Source organism: Podarcis melisellensis (genome assembly GCF_964234715.1).
Source record: "Podarcis melisellensis genome assembly, chromosome: 5".
NCBI classification, from domain to species: domain Eukaryota; kingdom Metazoa; phylum Chordata; class Lepidosauria; order Squamata; family Lacertidae; genus Podarcis; species Podarcis melisellensis.
The window spans coordinates 6,434,790-6,461,640 of NC_138537.1; the positions used below are offsets into that span (position 1 = coordinate 6,434,790).

At 40.7% G+C, this 26,851-nt stretch overlaps 2 protein-coding genes across 3 annotated transcripts in view; both read right to left on the reverse strand.

Annotated features, from left to right (window-relative positions):
* LOC309369823 (cytochrome P450 2J2-like) overlaps window positions 1-26,851 on the reverse strand; it is a 226,942-nt gene that overhangs the window by 164,550 nt on the left and 35,541 nt on the right. The gene's annotated exons all lie outside the window — the stretch shown is intronic.
* LOC309369818 (cytochrome P450 2J5-like) lies at window positions 1,832-24,756 on the reverse strand. 2 transcript variants are annotated; one of them, XM_081911158.1, is made up of 9 exons: window positions 24,488-24,756; window positions 22,794-22,956; window positions 19,012-19,161; window positions 18,649-18,809; window positions 11,239-11,415; window positions 9,445-9,586; window positions 8,189-8,376; window positions 7,599-7,740; window positions 1,832-2,594 (listed from the first exon to the last, which is right to left on the reverse strand). In XM_081911158.1, exons 1-9 carry the CDS (start codon window positions 24,653-24,655, stop codon window positions 2,407-2,409), a joined length of 1,479 nt encoding a protein of 492 aa, XP_081767284.1. In that variant the 5' UTR covers window positions 24,656-24,756; the 3' UTR covers window positions 1,832-2,406. The 2 variants fall into 2 exon arrangements, with proteins under 2 accessions (XP_081767284.1, XP_081767285.1); XM_081911159.1 differs by lacking the exon at window positions 19,012-19,161.

Sequence of the window (26,851 nt, forward strand, 5' to 3'; positions counted from 1 at the left end):
CTGTTATAAGAACAAAACTGCTCCTTTTCCCTTATGGGGTACCTAAGAGCTAATATATAGAGTCCTTTTGTAGGGTCTCTGTCAGTAAGAGAAAAATAACAGAGGCAAACCAGAGAATATTGAGAAACAAAGCAGCTAGTAAGCCTGATCTTTATTAACTGTTGCAACAGGGTGCTCACAACCACAACAGGCTGACCCTATCGATATCTTAAATGAGCCCTTGAGGCAGGATTTGGGAGCAAAGAGACAATAGGGAGGTTTTTTCCCATTTCCTCCCTCCTTGCAGAGAAATATTTGAGGTCAATTTGGGAGAGACAAAATGGTTCCAGGACTTTTTTCCTGTACTGTTTCAGACATGTGGTTTATATATTTATGTATGTGTTTGCTTGGTACATTTATTTTATATCTTAGACCTTATAATTCTCATAACACTTCCAAGAGCAGCAAACGTTTGGCTTACTAACAAAAGGCTAAATTTCACCAATGAAAGTCCTTTTTGGGAAAAAGTAAACATTTAATGAAATGTAAAAAAAAAAGATGAGATGGTTGGACAGTGTTCTTGAATCTACAAACATGAGTCTGACCAAACTGCGGGAGGCAGTGGAAGACAGGAGTGCCTGGCATGCTCTGGTCCATGGGGTCACGAAGAGTCGGACATGACTAAACGACTAAACAACAACAACAAAAAAAAAGAAAGTAAAATTTAATGAACTGAACTTTGAAACATAGTTGTGCCAGGAAGTTCAACAGACATGGATCAAGGGGTAAATCTGTATAAACATCCTGTACTGTGCAGAGTTTAAGTTGCTGGTTTTGGAATTGACTTCAAAATTTCCTTGCCATTTTCTAGCACCACTTGTGGGGCATGACTGAGCCCATAACCTTTGTTAGCTATTTGTGATAATAAAAAAGCCTTGCTCAAATAGTTGAAGATAAATCTTTACTTCTCAGGATGGCAACAGTTAAACAACAAGCATTATTTACATATAAATCCATGAATGCAAAATGTTCCTCTCCCCTGAGCCCAAGAGAGGGTTCTGGCACGACAACTTATACTCTAAATTCACTCTTCCCTCCCACCCACCCAACTGCATATGTTCGAAATGATACACTGATTGGGAGCAGGACATAAGGAAAGAGGCATAGAGTCTTTGCATGCTTAAAATTTCAGGGCCGTTTTCTAGCATTTGTGCTTAAAGGGTCACAGGCCAAGATAGAAATATCTGCCCATCCTTAGCCTGGAGAAGAGGAGACTGAGAGGAAATATGAGAGCCATCTTGAAATATCCCATGGAAGAGGGAGCAAGCTTGTTGTTCTCCTGCTCTGTGGGGTACAGTTCAAAGCACATCAAAGTGCAAGTAGATAAGTAGCTACTGCTCAGGAAGGTAAATGGCATTTCCGTGCGCTGCTCTGGTTCGCCAGAAGTGGCTTAGTCCTGATGGCCACATAACCCGGAAGCTGTACGCCGGCTTCCTCGGCCAATAAAATGAGATGAGCGCCGCAACCCCAGAGTTGGTCAAGACTGGACCTAATGGTCAGGGGCCCCTTTACCCTTTACTATTTTGCTCTTCCATCCCTCCATTATTCTAGGGTCTGCTATATTTTAAAGCCACAGTTATCTCAGCTTTCCTCCATCTCCATTTTACTCAAACTTCTGCCATTGAAGAAAAGGAGAGTGGAAGTCAGGGGAACATCTGTTTTAAACTTTTCCCGTTCTTTAACTGTGATAAAGGATGTGAAGCCTTCAAATATTCCATAGTGCCTCCACACAATGTATTTCACTCCTGACACCTTGTGTGGTCCTCAACATGAAGTTCCGGGTTCAACTTACTGATTTAGAAGAGATATTTTATTAACAAGCACACATGTACAGTATCCATCAAAGAAACTTAGTCTTCTTCAACTGGAGAAGCTGACAGTCTTGCTCTTAGGAGTCTACTCATCTTAAAGATACAATAACATTTCTCAGCATGGGGAGTGGTGTTGTAAGGAGGCTGCAGAAGAGGGAGAGAGGAGGAGGTGTGGGAATGTGTATGTTAGGGAGATTTGATAAAAGTAAGGGGGAGCGGGAGGAGAAAAGGGAGCAAGAGTAAGAATGGGGATGCAAAGGAAGTTGTCAAAAAGGAGGGAGTAAGGAGGCATTGGGAGAGGGATGAAGATGAAAGCAGGGGCATGAAAGGGCCTGAAGAAATGGAGGAGATGGGGTGAAGGGGGAAACGGATGCAAAGCAGAGCTGCAGAAAATAAGAGAGAAGTGGCTTCAGAAATGGAGCTGCGAAGGTGAAAAGAGACCTCAGTAGTTGCATGGGATGAAGGGGAAATGCTAGGGTGTTCATGTGTCAGGAGTGGCCAAGGGGTCACTAAGTGGAGGAAGCAGGGGTGCAGCCCCTAATATTTTCCTATTTTCTTATTTGTTGAAGCGGGGAACTGCACAGAGTTTATAAGGATGGGGATGTGTTGTAACCCCTATTGTAGCCTCTTGATTGAGCTCTTTGACTCCTTCTGGCAGCTGAAAACTGAATGCCCTCAGCAGGCTGGTCAGGAAGATGAATATTTCGATCTTTACCAGCTGCAATCCCAAACAAATGCGAGCCCCTGAAGAGGAGATATGAAGAAGGCAGTAAGTGAGCAATAATTTACTTTCCAGTGTTCATTGCTTTGTTGCTGTAAACATTCCACATAACACTTTGGGAAACTAGAAATAGTTAGGATAGGGAAAACATCAAAGCTGCTGTCAATTTCCTAGCCTGGTCAGTGCTAACCTTTCTTTCTTCTTATTATACTTATGTTTTGTTCTGTAATTTGAAGTTCCCTATCTCACATCAAGGAAGATACAATGAGGAAGGGAATAGAATACAGATGAAGGGCCTGTCAGGATCTCGTCCTACACTCGAGTAGGACCCTGGCAGAGACACATGCCCAACTGGCAAGTTCTCTCCCTCTTGGTCGTTCGTTTGGGAGCTTCAAAAGCTTTCTTCAGCCCGAACATCATAGCAGACACCGGCACACTTAGGGATCTGCAGAGTCTTCGCAGCTTGCATAACAGGCCTCAGCAACTCAGCATTTGGCTAATCTATGTTTATTCACATATAAACACACACGGAGCACTGCAAATGGCTCCCTCTCTCACTAGCATCAGACAGCAAAGAGAATGAACAAAGGACAATAGTCCCACTTCACAGAACACAGTAACACAAACATCCTGTCTCCGTCACTTCCCACTCTGGAGTCAAAACATACACCATCATGTGAAAGACAACAATCCCATGACTGCAATCATGGATCAGGAATTCTAACATCCTCCCCCAATTCATGCACTGTGTTGCAGTCATCAGTGTAACTGCAGCAACCATACAGATGTCATACACACAGTATACCCCGGTATCACCTGTTCCACCCTTGGAACTACCTGCAACTGGATTGGCCTTGGCCCTTACCATCTTGCACTTATGACTAGTCTTGGCATCATAGCCCTTCTGACTATCAGGAAGTCTCACACCTGGCTTTGTTGGGACTAGAACCCTAGCCACGTTCCTCTCTGAGGAATCAGTGTTGGCACACACGGCCTCTGGACGTGGTCCAGCTTCCTTCTCCAAGGAAATAGTGTCTACCCTTACAGCCTTTGGGCATGGTTTCCCGTCCCTTGAGGACAAACCCTGTGCCCCTTTCAAGACTTCAGATTCCTAGACCTGCGTCGAGCCACCAACCACAGCTAAATCTGCAACAGCTGTGTTAGCAAACTCCTGAGCATACCTGGTGGGCATTTCACCCTCCTGATCTGCGCACCTGACGCATCTCCCCCACTGTATCAGTGGAACTTACTTCAGTGTTAGCATCAGCAGCAGACTCTGTATCAGAGCCTTCCACAGTGGGGTAGCCTTGGAAAATACCCTTATTTTCCTCCCATTCTGCACTGCACTCAGCATCCCCATTGAGTAAAATCAGCTTGGCATCAGGCCTCAGTACTATGTACAAGCCTTGCCCCAAGAAGAATCTTGGCTTCCTGCCTCATGTCAGACCCATCCATTTGGCATCCTGGCTTTTTCCGGGTTTATCTTGTCACAGTTCCCATCAGAAACTCTGTCTGAATCCAGGGAAAGGCCTTGCAAACGATGCTTGCCAAGCGTATTGCTCTGTGACTTTGGAATCCACATGTCAAATCCATCCATTGGCATCTTGGCTTTTTCCGGGTTTGCCTTGTCATTGTCATCATCACCAATAGGGTGCCTTTGCAAGATACCCATATTGCCTCCCCCTTTTGCTTTTTCCTGAGCACTGGTACACCTGACCATCTTCGTGTCAGGTACTGGGAGACCCATGCACACATTCTGCATGAAAAGAATGGTTATCAGATATAACATCACATGTCTCTCCAACCTTCCCACCACCACCTATGTTAACATCACAACCTAGTAAGAACAAGCCATTTATAATGTCATTTTCGTTCTTCTGGATGGTTGTGTTCTGTTTGTTGCCATAAACAGAACAGCCACACTGCATCAGCTGGGGCTTCTCAACCTGGAATGAAAAACACGTTAGACATCACAATGTTACAGCTTTTCAGTTCCACGGTCCAGGTGCTGTGCACCTCCAAGGAATCTCCACTCAACTGGTGGATCGGATCCTTCTGTGGCATACACGTGGTGAACCAGTTCCATCTTCCACAAAGGTGTGCCTCCACCTCAGAATCTAGCACAAAAGATTCTTGCACCTCTGCACTGGAACAGCCAGTCACCAAATCTGTGCTGAAGTTCTGCATCTCTGGCCTTGCTTCATGTCGCCTGTCAGAAATGCTGCAAGCCTTCCTGGCTTCTGGAAGCTGTCCAAACTTCTCACATGAACCACTCTCCACTGCTTCGACCTTAGCAGTGCCACCAGCTGGTTGCAGTGATGGCTGGGATGATGTCATAGCCAGATCCCCTTCTTCTCCTTCCATTCTGGACATTCCTCCCCCGGAACAGGAAACACCCCCCTCGTGCATTCAAGAAAACAGCTCTGCGTCTTCTCATCCATGATGCCTCCCTGAGATACTATATCAGCTTTTCCTCAGGGCGTGACTTCTGGCAGTCTGCTGAGCCATTGCCTCCCACTGCATGTGGGCGTCAGAAACAGCAAATCTAGCCCTCTGAACCTTTCTGGTATCCCGATCAGCCACCTCCGCCATCTTGAAGTGTCCATCGTGTGACACAGCTTCAATTCCTGCTGAACGTACAAACTGTCTAACATCAGACATAGATTGTGTCTCAAACTGCTGGTACAGCTTTGGGAACAAAACACTGCTCCCCCACATTTCCAAACTCACAGGGAATGAATCAGAAGAATCCTATCTTCTTAAAGTCCATGTCTGCTACTTCTACGCAGCATCAGGGGAAATTGCTCCCTGCCCCATAGCTGAAGTTTCACATACACCTATTGTTTTGGCAAAGTCTTGCCGCAGCAGGAATCCAACTTTTGCCTTCTACCACTCCCATTCTCCTCTCTGGAAAATGCTTCAGAAGCATTGGGATATGTCCTCCCTTTGTAACACATAAATCATGGCTACATTATTGCAAAGTCCTGCCGCATCAGGCCACTTTTCCCTTCCCTCTATTTAACTTAAGGACTTGTTTTTTATCCTTCCAAAAGGTCTGTTCCGCAGCTTAGTTCAAGCTGGAACAACCTTTTACTGTCCTTATCAGACGGCTATAAATCAAGCCTTCTTCTGCCGGCCTTAATTGCCTGGCAAGAACTTCAAAGGCTCCTACGAGCTGCTGGCTTTGGCACAAAACATTCCAGCCTGCGTTTACTTTCATTTTCAAGCACAGGCTTTACTCACAGTCTGTCTCCTCACAGCTTTTTTCCCTTCTGTCTCGGGCGGTGCTTGCCTCACACTGCCAGTTCCAGGAGATTCCAACCGAGATAAAAACAGCCCCCGATTCTTCGTCTGCTGGCACTGGGTCTGTGGCCCTGATCCGTGGGCCCATAACCATTGTCAGGACAACAATCCCATGACTGCAATCACGGAGCAGGAATTCTAACAGGGCCTTGTGTGAGCGGAAGGGCAGAGAGGATTGCCCAGGGCTAAAAGCTGGGGCAAGAGGGTCTAGCTCCCAAGTGAGAACTGGGAGGACTCATTTTTCTGTGTGCAGAATAAGGGTGAAGATTTACTCTTGATAGAGGACTTAGTAATTTCCTTTTCTTCTTTTCTTTCTTTACTTCCTTTCCTCATCTTTTTTCTATTTTCCATTTTAGTTTAGTATGATTTTTATTGTAACTTACATATAAAATTTCAATAAAACTTGATTTTAAAAAATGAAAGGAAAACGTTGGTCAACTGCCCAAATCAGTAATGCAGAAAGGGGTTAAGACCATGGAGTAACCTGCCCTGCCAGGTTTACTTCAGACCTATTGTTCTCCCTCAGGCCAACTGAGGAGCTCACTGGGTAGAGAGGTCTGATGTAGTTACTCCAAGCTCAGACCACATGGTTCTTACAAGACACTCTCATGTTCCTATACCAATTATTTAGCTTTTACCACTGTTTGTAACTAAGCCAAGTTTTACTACCTGTGCGATGCTTTCTGACACTTCAGGTGATTTACAAGAATTGCATACTTTAGAAGAAGAAGGGTTTGGATTTGAAGGAGTCTCAAAGCGGCTAACATTCTCCTTTCCCTTCCTCCCCCACAACAAACATCTGTGAGGTGAGTGGGGCTGAGAGACTTCAAAGAAGTGTGACTAGAAAGGTGACAATCCACACACACAGAGAGAGATAATCATACAGTTGAAAGAAATCCCAAGGGTCTTCGAGCTCTATGCCCTGCAATGCAGGGATCTTTTGCCCAACGTGGCACTCGAACCCATGACCCTGAGCTTAAGAGTCTCCTGCTCTACCGACTGAGCCACCTCGTACTTTGGTCTGCTTTGTTATGTGAAGTATTATTGAGCATGTCTACAATAGTGTCATGCAATTCATTTTTAACAGGCATTTTGTAAGCTCTCTGTTAAAGTTGCTTTTTAGCCCAACGTTTTTGTCACACCTCTCATAAGCATGCTTCCAACCAGTGGCGTGGAAGATATTGTGAAAGTATAATGTAAAGTTATCATTGTGGAACAAATCAGTATGGTATTTTTGTAAGGTTCATTTAGACCTATCTGTGTATTGTTTTACCATTAATTACATTAAAATGCTGTCAACTTCCATCATAATGTCATTTTCTTTGATGAAACCTTTTATTAAGAAATAATAAATTAAATATTGTATTTTCTGTGAAAGAATTCAATACAAGGTGAAGTGTGTGAGGAATTGAATGGGGGGAGGCATGGAGGAGAGGAGGAAAGAAGAGCTAATTTGTCTGTGGCTAGGGTGCGTAATCTGGACAGTTCTGTCAGGGGCACAAGATCACCTAGCTATGGCTCTGGCCCCAAGCCACCAACCCAGAGATCCCCTTAACTTGCCACTGCCTTGCCCCATTCTGCTGACCAGCGCTGCCACTCTAGCCAGAAAGACGCTGCGACTGCTCTGGCCCACTCCCTCCTGTGCTGCAGCTGATGTCATTTTCTGGAAGCAGACCAGTAAGCACATCTACAGATCACAACATAGCTTGGTCTTCTGCATTTACCTGCACCAAATGGGAGATATTCTTCTCTTTTCACAAATTGTCCATCCTTGTCCAAGAAATGATTTGGGTTGAACTCTGCAGGTGTCTCCCATCGTGTGGGATCAAGAAGAACAGAGCGCAGATCAGGAACAATAACAGTCCCCTGCAAGTGATTTGAAACAAGTGATTTGGAACGCATTCAGATCAACACATTTCTGGATTGTCCCACACTATCCCAAGACTAATCATTGCAGAGACCTGTGTGATTTGTTTTTTTTGGGGGGGTGGGGTTGGTTTTGTACTCTTCACCTTAACAAAATTTCTGTACAGGCAGGAACACAGGAGGGCTTTCCGCCACCTCTTTTAAAATGAAAGCTCACAACCCAGGTGAGACTTCTGGATACTTCAGGCTCCTCCCCTGCCACAATTGCCCCATGGAATGGCACTTGCTGATGGTGAAACATGTCTGCAGATGGAGCTCCTGCTCTTCCCCTTCAGATTTTTGACTAGACAGGAAGTTCCTGTACGGCTGACTGCATCTCTCAATATGAAACCTTCTGCTGCTCTTTGCTCTTGGGCTACAGGAGTGCAGCTATATCACACTGTTATACCTTGGGAATGAGAAAACCACGCAGCTTCAAATCCTTTGTACATTGCCTAGGGAACCCCAAAAAACTGACGTATTTAAAGCGCTGCATTTCATGAATCACAGCATTGGTGTAGGGCAGTTTCTTCTTATCTTGATAGCAGATTGAGTGAGCAGAACCTATGACATCTTCTATTTCCTTGTGCATTTTATCTGAAGAGAATGATGGAAACAGAAGGTTTATTGTGAATAGTGCATTTTATTTCAGATGGACATTTATTTCCCTTGAACATATTCCATAATCCTCTGTGAGTCCAGGTTTCTTGCATTTTTAGGTCACCTGGTCCTCCAAAGAGCTCGTCTGTGTACATGATTCTTCCCCACTCTAGATCCCAGGTGTGAAAAGGCTGAAAGTAAAGCTCATCGCAGTTGTTTCTGGTTACCAGAGCTGGCTGGATTTGCTGAAGGGCTGAGATCAAAGGCTTCCTCTGTGTGTGTGTGTGTGTTTGTGTGTGTGTGTGTGTGTTCTAAATCCCCTGCCCTCAGTATTTCCTACTTAGTTTCATAATCATCATTTCCTCATTTCCTCTTTGGCTAGCATCACTCATATTAAGGTAAAGGTAAAGGACCCCTGGATGGTTAAGTCGAATCAAAGGAGACTATGGGGTGTGGTGCTAATTACACTTTCAGGCCTAGGGAGCTGGTGTTTATCCACAGACAGCATTCCGGGTCATGTGGCCAGCATGACTAAACCACTTCTGGCACAACTGGACAGCATGATGAGTGCCAGAGCACACAGAAATGCTGATTACCTTCCCACCGCAGCACTACCTGTTTACTTACACTGGCATGCTTTCAAACTATTACTTTGGCAGAAGCTGGGACAGAGCAACAGGAGCTCACCTGTCATGCAGATTCGAAATGCCAACCTTAGTTTCACAATGGAGGCCCATCCACTGCACCAACCCTCTCCTATCCCAATTCCATTACACATTCAGACCCTCCATCTCTACCTGTCCCAGTAATCATAGACTGGAAATGTCCTGTGGGAAGAGGGCATTGTGGGCATTTTACATTTTTATTTCTGAAATTTATATGTTACAGAAACTATGTAGGAAAATATTGGTGGGGGAAACTGATCTTTCCAGACATGAAAGTCAATAAAATTTGCCTTCCATAATTTCCATCCTAAACTCACATTTAACTCTTTCCATTATGAAACCTTTAAAGAATTATGGCCCACCCTAGTGATCAAGAGAAGCCCTGGTTCTCCTCTCTCACCTTGGACATCTGGATGACTTGTCAGGAGGAGAAGTGCCCATTTCAGAGAAGCCGTGGTTGTGTCTGACCCTGCTATGAAGAGCTCAGAAATACACCGAGCCAAGTTTTCTTCATCATAGGTGGACTCCGGGTCATTCTTGCTCTGGTGTTGAAAATGGGGGAAGTGACAAGTCATTTACACACATTACAGTTTGTCCTTCAGCACTTACTTTATTTTATTTCCCCCACTTATTAGCATACCACCCCCAGATGCCCCATGAGGGGTGGGGTGTCCTCTTACACTGCCTGAGGTGAAATGGGAAGGTGTTGCCACCATCGCCGTACTGTTGCTGCCACCTGCCTTACCTGGGTTGCACAGCAGTGCCCACAAAGTGGGAACAACAAAAGGGAGCTTGCTAAGATATTGAAAGATTTTGGTGAAATCTTGCCAGAAACTGCCCCCTTTGCTTCTCCACTAGCAGCTGGCTAGGCAGCACATCCCCAGAGATGCCTCCTGTTGGCATTTCACTGCCCAAGGCAGCTCTCACAGCCTGCCTCATGGATGGGCCGGCCCTCTGCTTCATAGCTGGTTATGATAAGAAACCCACACACACTTTCCTGTATTTACAGCGGTAGCTGCTGGTGCTAGATTTCAGGATCTGTGGGTTGGCATAATAACCCAATACTGGCATGAGGAGGGGGATCCAATGGAAACTCTGGCAGCAGATATTCAAAATGTGTGCTACATATTTCACTGCCTAATGGTCACCACCATATAATAGTCAAGCTCCTTTTTTTCAAGCCCTAAAATCAGTTCCAAAGAATTCACCACATAATAGTCACCGGGCATTCGAAGCGTGCATGAATTTGCCTTGCCCCAATTCGGACTACCTATTATCCTTCCTGTACCTGTTCACACATATTCTGAGCATCCCAATCACACCAAAAACAGTAACAAGTAATAAGCATTATAAACATAGCTATGTTTCTTCATAAAGACTGTTTCCTCAATTAAGGGTCGTTCCTTGGTTTTTCACCAAATAATCATTGCACCCCCCCTTTTTAAAAAAGAATAATTGGCATAAAAATGTGACAATTATGTGGTGAAATATGGTACTTACCGCTAAACATATTTAACCATTCATTTGTCATTATAATAAACATTGTTCAAGCGATAGAATAATAAGCAATAGAAACATAATTATGTTTGTTAATAAAAACAGTTTCCTCACATAAGGGTCGTACCTTTGTTTTTCACCAAATAATTGTCACATTATTGGCATAAAAAGATGACAATTTTGTTGAAATATGGTACTTACCACTAAACATATTTAACCATTCGTTTGTCATTATGATAAACATTGTTCACAGAGGGAAAGATGAATATATATATTGTCCTTTCTAGTATATGAAGATAATATGAGATAGGGATTTGAAGTTATACTCTAGTTTGTGAGCATTTTGTTTAGGATTTTCTGTTTTTTCAGTCCACATTTGAACATCAGATGAACATCAATCCAAAATAATTTATGTACAGAAGGAATGCTCCAAAGCAAGACCCCTTAACACACTTCAGTTTCCAGTCCTTTAAGCTCACATTTCCTAGCCGTTTCTATGGATGCTAATGGATGGATGTCAACCCACTTTAGCAACTAAATTGACTATGAGAAATATTTGGGGCGGACTCAATGCCATTTTCGACTGAGATTCAGGGGAAAAGATACTGGTTTTGAGGCAAGAGATTAGTATTCACTTATAAAGGGAATATAAAGATTCCTTGGATGGGCAGTATTCAGCTTCAAAGCTGATACTTACTTTCTCCATCTGAAGCAGATAGAAATCAATGAGATCTTGTGGGTCATGCAGAGACTGATTCTCCTTATGCTTCTCTAGCTCCTCTTTTGCATATGAAAGCACCATCTCTGAGCAGGACAAGGCCTTCTTGTGGGGCCCTGGGAGATGTTTCATGAGCCAAGGGAGCATCTCATAAAGCTAAAGGAAAGATAGCAGAAATGCTGCCATTACCATGAGGAAGCTTGGTCACACCGTTTGTGCTTTGGATTAGCACTTTAAAAAACATGATCTGCATTATTCTTCAGGGCTAGCATATTAGTTTCTCACAAAGAAGAAGGAAGGTGTCTATAGCTTCTCTGGAATCCCACAATGATTGGATTCTGTGAATTATCCCTAGCTGAAAATGTGAGAGAAAACTATCTCTCAAAATATTTTCCCAGCTCCCAGGCATCATTCCAAAATTGGGCACAATCAGAGGACGTCTCCTGGAACAAGTTAGTGGCCTTTTGTGGTAGGTGGGGGTGGGTGGAGAATAGGGTGTGGGGGGAATTCAAGTAAGTTCACATTTAAAAGCAAATTTGCCTAATACAGAATTGAAAAGAAAGCCATCATTCAAAATGTGCATTTCTCCAATTTTTTAATTTTTAATTTTATTTATTAAATCCCCCAGTTCACCAGTCAAGTATTTCTGATCTTTCATCTCAAAAAATTAAACCTTGAAGAAATATGTTTTTCTTCCTTCCTTGTTTGTCTCCTACCTTGTTTTTTCATGATCAATTACTTACATTTTCTGAATATATAAGGGGCTAGAAAATAAAACTTGGACTAATATAAAACAGTGTTAGAAACTGAGATATGAAAGCTCCAAGCTAAATGGTACCTTAAAACTAGATTATGGGTGCAGCAATGGAATGTTTAGGTGTGCCTATTTAATAAAAAGAATACAAAGCTGAAAATGAATGAACCACAGCTAAAATCTTATATTCATTTTTCACATGGTCTAGTCCTCATCTGAAGACTGCAGAAAACAAAGCCATGCTTCCCCTACCTGACCCCCTAATATTCTTAAGAGAGTCTCCTTTCCAGTCTTCAGAGAGAGGTTGGAAGTGAGGAGCCAGGATAAAGTCCTCCTTTCCTTCCATTCTGCAGTTTTAATCTAAAATCTTAGGCTTAGTACTGTACCCAGAGCTCAGAAACTGCTCACACTAATGAAATTCCTTGTTCCAAATGCACCTAGTATGCTGATATAAAGTTGCCTGTAGTTTCCCAGTCAAGTGGTGTGTACCAAAATACAGAAGAAAGCTGCTTTCCTTAGCAGTAGGGATAGTTCTTGAGTTGCTGGTCTCTCTTTCATTAAAAAATTTCCAGCCAAGGCTGGCTACAAGGGCCTCACCCTGGACACCATCATCATTGACACTGCTAAGTGGGCAGAGAGTAGACACATTTAGTTTTCCATGATGGCAACAAAACTATGTAATTCCCTTCTTGAGAAGATTATTTGGTTCTCCTCTCTTCCCCTTGGTGGGCTCTCGATGACCTATTCTGAAGGTCATTGTTCCATTTTTAACACATCTTTCTTCCAAAGTGTCTCCTGTGGTGGACAAAGTTTTCTTACTCATGTTTTTTATCTCAATGATAATCATGAGAAATTGCTCAGGCTGTGAGATTGTAAGTGGCCTTTATCTCAGATCAATTTAAACCTGATCTCACTTCTCCAACCTTCTATCCTTCATCATAATGGATTCCAAAATACTGATGTGTGTTATTAAGGCCCTGATTTGTGGTATTAAGGGACACCTGTTTGGCTTAGTTGGAATGAAAATGACTACTCATGGGACTTCCAGTTTGTCGTGAAGCCGGGAGCAAGCGGGATTCAGCCCTTAGGGGAGAATCCAGCTTTTCAGAGGGGGAAAGGGGGTATTGCAAGGGCCCCGCAAGCTCCCCAAAACCTCAGAAGGCAGTTTCCCAGCAAGCTGAGAAGCGGTCTCTCCGCTGCCTGAAATGCTCCCTTTGGGAGCAGAAAGATTGGCAAGATCAAGACACTGGTGCGGGATGCCATTTTCTACTCTCGAGAAGCGCAGCCTCAAGCTTACCCGGCACAGCGATCGATTCTTAAAAAATTAAAAATCCAGATTTAATTGGTGAAAATAAGATAAAAATTAAAAGAATTAGAGCGATTCAGAAGCAGCGGGATGGAAAAAAGGAGGTCAGCCTGGACTGGGATTCAACTTATATGCAGGAAGTTCCTATGGAACAACAAAGCAGTGAGTCTTCCTACAGTGGAGCTTTTAAAATTTATATAAACACTTTGCTTAACTTAAAACTATATAATAATAATTAAAAAATGGGGTAGAAAACCCTTACCATGGGTGGTTTGTCTGTCTGAGGATCTCTGAGACGGCAGCAGGAAAAACCTCTGAAAAACTTTTGCTTTTGGGAAACTGCGTAGTTGTAATTAAGAAGCCTCTTTTTTTACTTTTTAGTTTCTATTTGTGTGCCAGACAGCAGCATTAATGGGGAACTGCTAAGCCTGAACAAAAGAGGGATATATTTTTAATGGTAATTTTTATTTTATCTTATTTTGTTGGAGAAGAGCAGAGAGGAGAAAGAGCATTACTTTACCCACCCCACACCCCACACCTAGTTTCATGTCTTCTATTTTTTTTTTTACTTTTTGTGACAGTCTGAGATTGGATTGTGGGGCTGAGAGGGTTTTAACTCCTTTTTTCTTTTTTGTGGCAATGGACTTGGGTTTTCTTTTTAATATATATTATTGATACTCTTCTCCTCTCCTGATTATTTTTATTTTTTATGGACTGGTGGTTCTGCCAACTGGACTAAGTTATTTTTGTTTTGGTACTCTTTCCTTCCTTTATTTATGTTTGGCAACCCTGTTGCTGTATTTCAGTCATAAAACTTTACGGTGGATTGGCTAAGCAAGTGGCAGAAGAAATATTTATTGTTTTTCCTGTTTCATCATTTTATTATTTGGATCAAAATTGGATTAGTAGTGAGGAATAAAATAACATCTAAAAAGTGAAAAAAATGGAGACTAGATTGGAATCAATGGATAAATTTTTTGATATGACTGTCAATGAATTGAAAGGTCAGATGAGGGAGATAACTAAAGAACACAGAGTTTAGAAGAAGGAAGGAAGCGAACGAAACAGGAAGTAAGAGATATGAAAAAGGAGGAAGAGAAGTCAAAGGAGAAGTTTCAGAAATTAATAATACTCAGGAAGATCTGTGGGATGTGATTGCTATGAATAAACTGAGGCAAAGAGAAAGGAACTTGAGGTTTAGATCAGTCCCAGAAGTACAAGGAGAAAACATCTTGGAGAAATTAACAATGGAAATTGCATAACGGTTAAGTATGGAAGTGGAGGAGGTTAAGAAGATGATACAGAATGCATTTAGGATTAGAACAAAGACTACTAAAGCAAATAAATTTCCAGGAGATTGATTGATTATATTCAAAGATAGAGAGATGAGACATTTGATTCTGCAGAAAAACAGTGAAAAAAGATTATGCATTGATGGAGTATTTACGATCATTTTTAAAGACGTTCCACTTCGGTTGTTGAAAAGATGTGACCAATATAAACCACTGACACAGATGCTAAGGAAAAATGGAATTGAATTTAAATGGAAATTTCTGGAAGGAATTTCGTTTTATTACAAAGAAAATAAATTTAAATTAAAATATGTAGGTGAAACACACAAATTCCTGAGGATATACAAAGAATTGGGAAAAGGAGATGAAGCAGCAGCAGCAGGACCAGCAGGTCCGGAAGAGGAAGATAAAGATAGTATTGAAGGAGTATTGTATTGAAGGAAGAAGAAGGAGGAGGACAAGTTTAAAGACTTTTATTCTTTCACTTTTAAAGAGAACTTAAAATGGCAATTATGGACTTGGATTGTTAATGGCATAAATGACAAAAAGAAAAGGAACAAAACTGAACATTCCCTAAAGAAAAAAATTTGGATATTATTTGTTTACAAGAGACACATGTGGCTAGGAAACATAGAAGAGTACTGATTAATATAAAACTGGAAAATGAATTTAGACAAGAGCAAGAAGAGGGGAGTGGTTTTGTATATAAAAAGTAAATTTGAAGCTCAGCAAATCTTCAAAGATGAAGAAGGCAGGATAATAGTGGTACAAGTCAGGTGGCAAGGCGAGAAACTGATAATTGTCAGAGTGTACACACTAAATAGTAGCAAGACTGAATTATACAAAGATTTGGAAGAAATCTATTTGAATTTGTGGCCCAAAAGATTAAATAATGGGATACATGAATGGAGTGGTCTTAGTGGAAATGGATAGATCAAGGAGAAGAGAAAAATTGAAAGAAGGGAAACTACCTAAGACATTCTTCTCTATGATCGAGAATTGTAATTTGGCAGATGTTTGGAGATGAGACATCCATTAGAAAAACAATTGACTTATTTTTCAGAAACCAATCAATGTCAAGAATAGATTCTGTCTGGATAACCATCGAACTAACACCAAGAGTTACAAAAATTAAAATACAACCAAAGACACTTTTGGATCATAATGCAATAAAGTGTAAGATAAAAGAAAAAGAAGAAAAGACCTTTTCAGTGGAGACTAAATGAAAATGTATGGGATGATTAAAAAAAATGAGAAACCACAGAAGATGTTAACAGAATATTTTCTGAATAACTGTAATAAAGAAACCAAAATGAATGTAGTGTGGGATGCCAGCAAAGCAGTGATGCAAGGTTTCTTTATACAACAAAACAGCATCAGAAATAAATTTAGAGAAAAAGGAAAGAAAGAAATATTAAATCAGATTATGGAAAATGGGAAGAAATTAATCAAAAAACCAAATGATGCTAAAATAAATCAAAATATTAAAATGTTACAAAGACAGTTTGCAATGATAATAAATCAAGAAGTAGAAGGGAATATAAAAAGAATGAGACAAAAAAACTTTGAACATGCTAACACATCAGGAAAATGGTTGGCTTGGCAGATCAAAAAAAGAAAAGAACAGAATACAATAAATAAAATTACTATAGAAGGAAAAGAAATAGAAAATCCAAAAGAAATTAGGAAAGGATTTGTGAACTTTTATAGACAGTTGTATAAAACAGCTGGGAAGGAAGATGTAAAGAGGATAGAAGAATTCTTAAAACAAAAAGGGGTGCAACAAATTCCGACAGAAAAGAAAGACCAACTGAATGAACTAATTGAAACAGAAGAAATAAAAGACACAATAAAAGAATTGAAAAGTGGAAAGACACCAGGACCGGATGGATTTACAGCAAAATATGATAAAGAAATGAAGTACACCCTACTTGTACCATTAAAAGAAGTGATGAATAATATATTAAAAAAGGAGAACTTCCAGAAACATGGAAAGGTGCATATATTACATTAATACCAAAACAGGATTTGGACTTAACACAAGTAAAGAAATATAGGCCGATTTCATTGTTAAACAATGATTATAAATCGTTTGCTAGTATATTGGCAAAAAGATTGAAAAAAGTATTGAATGAAATAATACGTAAGGATCAAGCAGGCTTTCTACCAGTATTATTCATATTGGTACTGGAAGTCTTTCTAATAAGGAGAAATGAAAAAATAAAAGGAATTTCAGTCAGTCGGAAGGAGCATAAAGTGAAAGCCTTTGCAAATGACTTGGTACTAACAATAGAAGAACCAATAACTAGTGCCAAGGAAGTATTAGAAGAGATAGAACAATTCAGGCATGTAGCAGGTTTTAAACTGAACAAAAAGAAAACTAAAATGATAGTTAAAAATATGAAACAGGACTTGGTGGATATGTTGCAGCAACAAAATGATATAGAAGCTGTTAAAAAAGTTAAATATTTAGGAATTTGGTTAACATCAAAGAATATAGACCTTTTTCAGAATGGAATAAAAAAGATCTGGAAGTATGGGGAAGGAGGAAATTATCATTTTGGGGAAGGATTTCTGCTATTAAAATAAATGTGCTACCAAAGATGTTATTTTCGTTTCAATCAATTCCAGTAATCAAGGGGGCAGCAATTTTTTAAGAGTGGCAAAAGGTGGTTTCAAGATATATCTTGCAGGGGAAGAAACCAATAATTCAATATAAGTTGTTAACAGATGTTAAAGAAAGAGGGGGTTTCGCCCTGCCAGACTTGAAACTGTACTATGAAGCATCTTGCCTCTGTTGGTTAAAGGAATGGATGTTGTTAGAAAATACAGATTTGTTGGATTTGGAAGGTTATGATAATAGATTTGGTTAGCATGCATATTTATGGTATAATAAGACAAAGTCCATAAAGGATTTGGAAACCATATATTCCGAAAATCTCTATTCGAAATATGGGATAGGTATAAAAACCTATTAGAACATAAAACACCACAGTGGTTGTCTCCATTAGAAGCAATGAGTGTGAAAAAGATAAATATGAGTAAAAATCGGGTTACATATGAAAAATTAATACAAAAGGAAGTAAATGGAAAATGAAGAGGTTAAAGGATATGTGAATGATTGGCTGCACTACTGCCAAATTAATGAAATGTTTAAACAGGATTTTAGGGGGAAGGTATTTGATGATAATAAATCAAAATTTGAAATAGAAGTATTGAAAAATAAGTATAAAATTTTGTCTAAAACACATAAATTGCTGCTTGAATGGCACTTGAAAGATGAGGACGTAAAGTCGGTTATGATACATTGGGCCAAAGGCTTTAAATATAATATATAATTGAAAGATTGGGAAAAACTATGGAAAGAAGGGTTAAAATTTACTTCATGCAATGCTTTAAAAGAAAATGTGATGAAAATGATGTTTAGGTGGTATATTACCCCTGTAAAATTAGGTAAAATGTATGAAGTACGTAATACATGTTGGAAATGTAAAGAAAAGGAAGGAACTTTTTATCACATGTGGTGGGAATGTAAAAAAGTGAAAAACTTCCAGGAAATGATATATAATGAGATGAAAAAGATGTTGAAATATATTATTGGCACAAAAATGGAAGCAAGAAGAACTACCGACGAAAGAAGAATAGAAGATGAAGTTGATGGACTACACAGAATTAGATAAAATTACAGGAAGGTTTCGAAACGTGCAGGATCAGAGATTCTTAGAAGACTGGAGTAAATGTAATTGTGATGAACAGATTACGCTAGTAGGACTGCAAGAAGTTTTGTAAAGTGGATTATTTGAAATACTGCAGGAAACCTTATGAAGTGAAATATAGTTAAGGACAATTAAATGTAAGAAATATAGAAATTAAGAAATGCAGAATAAGTTATAAAGAATGTAAAATCATTAGAGGTATTGACGGAAGTCTACAAGATTGTATAAGGTGAGAAGATATGTTGTATGACTGTTGAAACTAATATGTTAAAAAAATCAATAAAAATGTGTGTGTGTGTGTGTATGAAAATGACTACTCACAGCATGAAAGAAGCTTCCTATAAATTTTAGAGAGAAAGCAATGGCTTCTATCAGCTTCTGGAACTGTTCATCCTCAAGAGCAAACCGGTGCCCAAAAGACACAGCACATATCACATTGGAGACTGAATTAGTGATGGGCATGGAGGGATCAAGTGGCTGTCCTGCAAAATAAAATTATACTAATGTTAGTTCAGCTGCTCCTGTTCATAATGACAGTGGGATTTCATGGTGGCCAAGAGAAACTGCTGGGATATCCATTAGGAACCAAGAAAAACATATCACATTCCTTTCTAAAATGGACAGAGGTAGTACACAAATATATCTCCATATGCCACCTCCACACCATCACTTAGCATCACATACCCTTTGAACGTGCAAAAACCTCCACGAGATGATGAGCCTCCTCTGCTACTTGGTGCTCCATGCCTTTCTTCCCCAGCCCCAGCTTCCTCATAGTAACTACACCAAAGCGTCTCTGTTGCCTCCAGGTGTGACCATTTGATAATGCAATACCTTGGCAAAGCAATGAGAAATTATTATTTACAGATACCAATGTAAAAAGTTGCCATCTCAGAACAAACAATGATTCATGCCTTTGCATGTAAGAGCTGCTTAGTCTCTCTACAGCAAAGAATTACAAGATGATGCAGAAAGGATTCTGGGTACAAAGTGGATGGAATTTAGAGGGAAATTCCATCAAGCTTCTAGTGACACTATTGGGAAAATTGGAAGTGGTGGAAACGGAAGTTCTCCCCCCCTTTCTAAATTTTCCTACAGGAAATGGGATCGCAAAAAATCAAAATGGGTGTAAAATAATGAATATGCAACAAGTAAATAACTATGAATTATGAAATATACTCGGAATCGAGAGTGGATTTCATGCCCTTAATCAGCTCATAGTGGTGAGGAGGAATGAAAGTTCCCCCAAAATATGTGCTTTATATACATTATTTACACAATGGGCTGCACGTGATTGGCTAATTCCGGGATTCTCCTGTAGGCCAATCAGGTTGTGGATTCACTTCCACCTGGAGCTGGATTGGGTGGCTCCTGCGGACCAATCATATTGCTGCATTGTTCTAGGACCAATCAGACTGCTGCATTTTGAATCCTATTTTTCTAGGACCAATCAGACTGCTGCATTTTGGATCCTATTGTTCTAGGACCAATCAGACTGCTGCATTTTGGATCCTATTCAACTCAGTACATAACAGATTATTTTTTAAATATATGATTATAGCAGAAAGTTTCGTGTTTAAATGAAAATGAATAATTCATTGTTTTCAAACATGGAGTAATGGTTGGAATTGGGGGGGGAGAGATAAAGTCATCATACAAGATTGGAAGAGAACTATTCTTGACACTTAGGGATGTCTGGGGCTGATGATGTTCACCTAGCAGAACAAGGAACAGCTGGATATTATCCTGGGAAACAGTTGGATATCACACTGAAATGAACACCTAAAATATTATGAATAAATATAATTTACAGACGAAGAATCAGAAGTTGTCTTTATTTATTTTTCTCTTTCACTCTTCACGTTTTAATCATTATTTTCATCTTCTTTTAGCTATTTTGCTTTTGCTTATGTTTTGTTTTGTTTTGCGATGTCCTCTGCCCTGGGTTAATGAGGGTACACACATGAAGATGATAGCTGGCCTGTGTGAGAGGCAGAGAAGGAAAGATCTCCCAGGGTGGGAGACTGGGGCAAGAAGGGGAAGCACCCAGGTGAGAGCTGGGAGGGTCCACTCCCTTCTGTGTGAGACAAGAGTTAAGACATACCTTTGAGAGAGGGCTTGGCATTCCTCTCTCTCTCTCTTTTTTGTTTTTGTTATTTATTTAGATTAGTTAGTATGCTGAAAAGCTTCAACAAACAAACAAACAAACAAACTCAATTCAGCCAATTTTGCCACACCGTTTTTAAGGATATAATCTGTGATGTCAGCCAGTTACTACTTCTACTGGTCCCGCCAGACGGGGCTTTTATTGAGGGTGCATTCTGCACCATATTCTTGACAAGACTGTAGTGCATCAATGGTGGGTGCGATTTATATTCGGGCCAATACCATATTATTATTATTGTAATTGTCAAACCTGTGTTGTTGAACGTAATCCGTTCAACCGAGTGATGGCTTCCGATTGGTTGCAGGAGCTTCCTGCACTCAAGTGGAGGCTGTGTTAGACTACCAAATTCGGCTTACCGAATTCGGCTACCAAAAAACATTAAAAAGAAATGAGCATTTAGTTCCAAGGTTTTTGATGTTTGAGAGCCGAAAAGTTCCAAAATTGAGGCATCCGAGATCTGAGGTTTGACTGTATTTATTATTACAATTATATCCCACTCATCCTCCCAGAGGAAGAGGGCTGAAAAGAAGCAAAACTGAGAAAGATTTCAACAGAAAAGCTTATTGGAAGGGATATATTGATCTCAAGTTTTATAGGCTCTTTGTTCAACCAGCACCTTGAACTTAGCTAATTGTCAGCCAGTGGCATAACATGCTGGCTATGTCCTGCCCCCTTGAGCAGTCAAGCCACTGCATTTTTTGCCAGACACTGTTTCAAGGGCAGCACCAAATGCAGCACATTGCTATAATCAGCCTGGAGGTAACCAGCACATGGATGACAGTAGTTAAGCTATCCTGATCCAGAAACTACTTTAGCTGTCTTATTAGCCAAAGCTGCCTTGCTAGCTGAAGCTGGCAGAAGGCACTAAGGTCACCTGGGCCTCTAGCAGCCAAGATTTATCCAGGAGCACCCCTGGTCTATGAACCTGTTCTCTCAGGGGGAGTTCAACCCCATCCATAGCAGTAAACTGAACAATTATCTAGACTCCACCCACCATACCTCCATTTTACCAGGATACAGACTCACTTTATTGGCCCTCATCCAGCCCACCACCTCATCCAGCCAATGCAGGCACCAGTCTCCAAAAGTCATCTGGTATTTAATATGGGTATCTTTCCCTCTTATGGAATTGCCACTTCTTTTAACCTGTGCCTTGGCAAGGTACCAATCTGATGTAGGCGTCAAGACCTTCAGCAGAAAGAACTCAGTGTTCAAGCTCTTCATGCAGCACTGAGGGCCAGGATAGTAAATGCATTACAACAGGCAACAAACTTCTACCTGCAGTTGAATCTTGCTAGTTGCAATCCATCAGGGTGCCAACTTGAATAAAATATCAGGAAGGGTGTAGGAGTGCAAATATCCAGAGTGTGGGGTCAGGTGGGATTACTATGAGGAATTATAAAATATGCATCAAGCCATTGTGTCCACAATGAATGCATTGTGTTGACTGGGTTTGATACATTGACAATAATTTCTGATCAAATCCTACAACCGCCTGCATCTCTGGCCATTTCCTCTACTGTTCCTCTACTGCCCATTTCTCTCTCTTCACAAGTCACATACACAGCCCAGTTGCTTAGACAGGCAGGCTCCTGGGTCATCAAAGACAGTGGGCAAACTTCTTTGATGTAGCTTTTCTGATATCTTAATCTTAGGATGTTAATCTTAGGGCCAGGAAACAGGTTTCACATAAAGGTGATAATGATCGCTGTCCTCCTGGCCATCCTTCATATCATGTATATTGCTTGTTTATTACCTCCCGGGGTTGCCAACTGTACTCCTTTGTAGTTCTGTGTGCTTAATTAGTTTTGGTAGTTTAACTTTTCACCACATGGGGTTTGTTGACATGTTCAGAAGAAATATGAACACCCTGTAAAAGTTCTTTTGTGAATAAAATGACCTGGTCTGAGGAGTGGAGGCATGGAGAGATTATTATGCGCACCCTTCCCAGAATCTTGCTGGTTCAAGCCTCTGTGTGTATTCTTATTAATCAGAGTTGAATCCTTCCTTTACTTTGAGAACGCCTCAAAGGGGGCAAGTGAGTCCCACCTTGCATGATCAGTTACATGATGTGGCTCACGCCCACCATTAGAATGTCAATTGCCATGAACTTTGGCGGAGCCAGGCCCCTTCACATATTTTAGAGGGGCACTGAAGAGACCTCAGCCCCTAGCTTTTCACTCCTAGGTAACCCATTTCCTGCAGTGCAACAATAATAGAGAACTTTTGTTCTGGACAGCCCTTTAAATGTTTTCTTTTGGGAATATACCAGTAGAAATTCTTATTCTTCACTACTTACCCTTTCCTTTTGCCATGGTCCTAAGGAAAGGAGTCTGTGGTCGCTCGTCTAATTCTTCAGAGTGGTCAATGAGCGCTTCTTTCACTACTTCGAATCCAGACAGTACTACAATGGGTAGATGCCCTATCCATAGGGTGAAAATATTTCCATATTGCTTTCCCAGCTACCATTTGGGTCAAAAGAAAGGAGAGGAATGATGGATTCAAAAAACACCGTTGGATATTTCAACTTAATACGAGAGCTTCAGTCTCCCTCACCTCTGCAGCTTCTCACTACGTGCAGTTCTCTTCCTATCATCTCTCCCCCCCTCCTCCCTCCATTTCAACCCTCACAGAAGTCTAGCCCAATGGTTGCCATTTATTAGATTTTGAATTGATTTTAGAATGAATTGATTTTAGAATGCTGTGTTACTTTTATTGTTGTTAGCTGCTCTGAGCCCGGCTTCAGCTGGGTAGGGCGGGATATAAATACAATTCTATTTATTTATTTATTTATTTTGCTCTCTGCCGTCTATGTTGCCTCAGCCTAGGATCAGAGCAGCAGAGGCACTTCATAGTGATTAGTCCTCCTGTACCAGAATAGGACCTTGTCACAATTATTTTGTGTGGAGGGATGTGGAAACTGTAGCACACCAGATGCTTTTGAACTGCAACTCCCATCATTGTTGACTGTTGGCCATGGTCATTGGGACAGATGAGCATCATAGTCGAAAACATCTGGTGGGTAACAGGTTGCCATAGGCTGGGCTAGAGCACTGGGTCAGGTTTCAGGCAAAATGTCAGGTAGCACCCGGATGTATAGCAACACAATGGAAAAAGTTCCACAATTTTTGTGGTTTCCTAAAATATGGAAACCCTAGTTTACTGCATAGAACCATTAAGAATGTGGTATTTAAATTGTTTTTTTAATAAGTGCTTCTAGTTGGAGTAAACAAGTTGAAAATGTCCCCAAGCTTCAGAAATTGAATAGCAAATGCAGGTTAGTACCTGTTGAGAGGCTGTCATGAATGAATGCTGAGGACCTATGTGGTCAGTCTTTTTTTTTGTAATAATATTTTATTCTTTTTTTCCATATAGAAAGTTACATTTGTTACTCAACAATTTTATTCCAATTCAACAAAACAAGTGATTTCCCACTCACTCAATATCAATGTTTATAACTTGAATTACATACAATTGCATTTTAAAGTTCAATCTTATCTAATTTCATCCTCTCTAACATGTTTCTTAATATATTCTGCTGTTTTCTTACACTTTGAACCCTGCTGTGGTCTTTGCATATGGGAAATAACTTTTTATATAGACCGTTAATGTTTTCCAATCTTCTTTAAAAGATTCTACATTTGTATCTTTTATCAATTTTTGCCATCTCTGCATATTCCAAGATTTTCACAAGCCATTCTTCCTTTGAAGGTGTTCTCTCCTCCTTCCTCAGTTTAACAGTATACATAAATATTTTTGATCAGTAGTTTTTAATGCACATTTTAAATTTTTTATGGTTTTGTGCTTTTCAGTATTAATAATAATATCCTTTATATTATTACTATTATTTGTATTGCTTACAGTTTCTGACAACAGAGGCTTATGGCATTTACCATTTTAACCCATGCTATTATTTAAGTTTAAATATCATAATTGTTGGGGGAAATAGACAATTGCTGGCATCAGACTGAGTTATTATTAAGCAATAAGTACCTGAACGAGAGTATTTTCATGAATCTTCAATCCAAACCTCCATATGGTTCCAACGAGAGGAAGCTGGAGAGGACCTGGAGGATAATGCCTGTTTGACCAGAGCAGTTTCAGGTAGTGCAGAATCAGAAGAGCCACCAGCAGAGCAATCAAAAGTGCCCATATCTCCATCCTTCTCTTGTTGTCTCTTTCTCCTTAATTCTTTCTAGGTTGCCTGGTCAGGTTCAACTCTCTTTCTCTAAGGAGTTTTTGCTTTCCACAAAGACATCAGCAGTACTCTCTGTTTTTATATGCTCAGTTATTGAAAACAAATAAGCAAAAAGGGGTGTGACACCATTTGCAAGTAGCCTTGGAACATGACTGCAAGTCATGTAATACAATTGAACACTATAATCAGTCTTATATGGGTCATGTAAATGAGAGGGTGCTTGATCTATATAAATTATAATTAGAATCCAAGCTATCTTAAGACCAATTTTGTGACACAAATATTTGGGAAAGAATTTTGTACCAAATGTTCATTAAATAAAAAATGAATATGAAACCCAGACCCTTAAGGAAAGCAAAGTGTGCATGTGGACATTCTCTCTTTCTGATTCCTTTTTGGTTCTCTCTCTCTCTCTCTCTCTCTCTCTCTCTCTCTTGGAGGGGGCTCATCTGGGAGAGTGGGAGAGTGGCTCATCTGGGACAGTGGGGACCAACTCAAATGCATGGTTCCCACCACACTAAATTAACTAATTCATATATTCCCTCCTCATTCAAAATTCCAAATGTGCTCAATGGCTTTAAAAAGTTGATGATTCACTGCTTGAAGTGGAAGAGTAACACCCCTGAATAATTTCACTCCTTATAAATATTCGTTCTCCCCTTATTCCTGATTTATACAAAGATTCTGAATCTTCTTTATTTGTCAAGGTTTCCATCTCTAAACAGGGAAGAATATTAAAGATAGAAGCTGTGATGGGATAATGAGCTGCTTGTGCGTAAAAGCTTAGTCCCTCAGAGTTTGGCAAAGTCAGTAAACCTCTGTCTCTCACGGAGCCCCTTGAGCATGGCTCCATCAGTCGCTGGCAGAATCCGACAGTGGGCGTTTACGGAATCTACTCCAGCATAAAAGCTCCTTGATGGAAACGCGTCGTCTGGACTCTCGGCGCGACAGTTTCCGGCGAGGGGTGGGAGTACCTATGGGAGGACCTGGAACTTCTCCGCTGCTATCGCTGGAAGACTGCCTGAGCCATTCCTCTGTGTCTCTCTCTTTATGATCCCCCCTGCTGGTGCCTTCCTCCGCTGCTGAGTCTCTCCTGACTTGTGAAAGCCCCTCCACCTCCTGCCACCACCCTGGCAGTTCCCTGACAGAAGCCTAGAGAAACAATGGGTAAGAGCATAAGTGCAACTTATATTCGATCCCCCTTCTCCATCCATGTTGACAACAGTTGGGGGTGTTGAGGCTCTTCCTCCTCCTGCAGTGGAGGGGAAGTGTGGAAGAAGCAGTCTTGATGACCTAGAAAGTCAAGGAGTGGTCAAGGAGAATTAACAGAGACACATTTCTGTGCTTCTTAGATACTGACTTAGAGCAGAAATATTCGTACTGTAATCACTCTGTGAAAGCAATGTATGATCCAAACTGCCTACATGCTGTGCTGACCCCAGTGGGTCTCTACTTTTGGTTCTAGGTCATGGCATTCACCTGGGTCCCAGTGAATTGTAGAATTGTAGAATTGGAGGGGGCCCTGAGGGCCACCACGTCCCGCCCCATGCAATGCATAAATCTCAGCTAAAGCATCCATGACAGATGGCCATCCAACTTCTGCTTAAATACCTCCAAGGAAGGAGAGTCCACAATCTTCCAAGGGAGACCATTCCACTGTCAAACAGCTCTTACTGTCAGAAAGTTTTTCATATGTTTATTTCTGAATTTATTTATTTTTTGTAACATGAAACTGCTGATTTGAGTCCTACTGGATCTAGACACATCAAAGATGCAATTCAGTTAAACACATTTTTATTATCATTCAATTTTACAATTAACATTTACATTCAAATAAAAGTCATAATCATAAACATATAGGATTCTCTGAATCCTTGGATTTCCCTCCACCTGTAATGGTTGGGTCTCTCCCACAGAAGCGAGACAACTCCGGCAGCAATTAACTGAGTCTGAGTTCCACCCTATCCTCTTCCTCCATTTAAAGCCCCACTTTTGCTTCCTTTCCTGTTCACGCCTCTCATTAATTCTTGCTCGCCTGTGCATCATGGGATGGGCTATTTCCAGTGGCTCTACCTTCAACTGTCAGTCTGTGTCTTCCCCCTTGAACTCCTCCCTTCCTTCTCCTTGTTCTCAGAGCTTGGGCTTTTAATGCAACTAGG

What these genes read in the sequence shown, in the direction of transcription:
- LOC309369818 (XM_081911158.1), bottom strand. Translation starts at nt 24,655, where the DNA reads ATGGAGATATGGGCACTTTTGATTGCTCTGCTGGTGGCTCTTCTGATT. An exon ending in ATGAAAATACTCTCGTTCAG is followed by an intron (nt 22,957 to 24,487) that starts GTACTTATTGCT and finishes CCCAAATGGTAG; the next exon opens with CTGGGAAAGCAATATGGAAA. An exon ending in AAGTCATCCAGATGTCCAAG is followed by an intron (nt 8,377 to 9,444) that starts GTGAGAGAGGAG and finishes CATTCTCTTCAG; the next exon opens with ATAAAATGCACAAGGAAATA.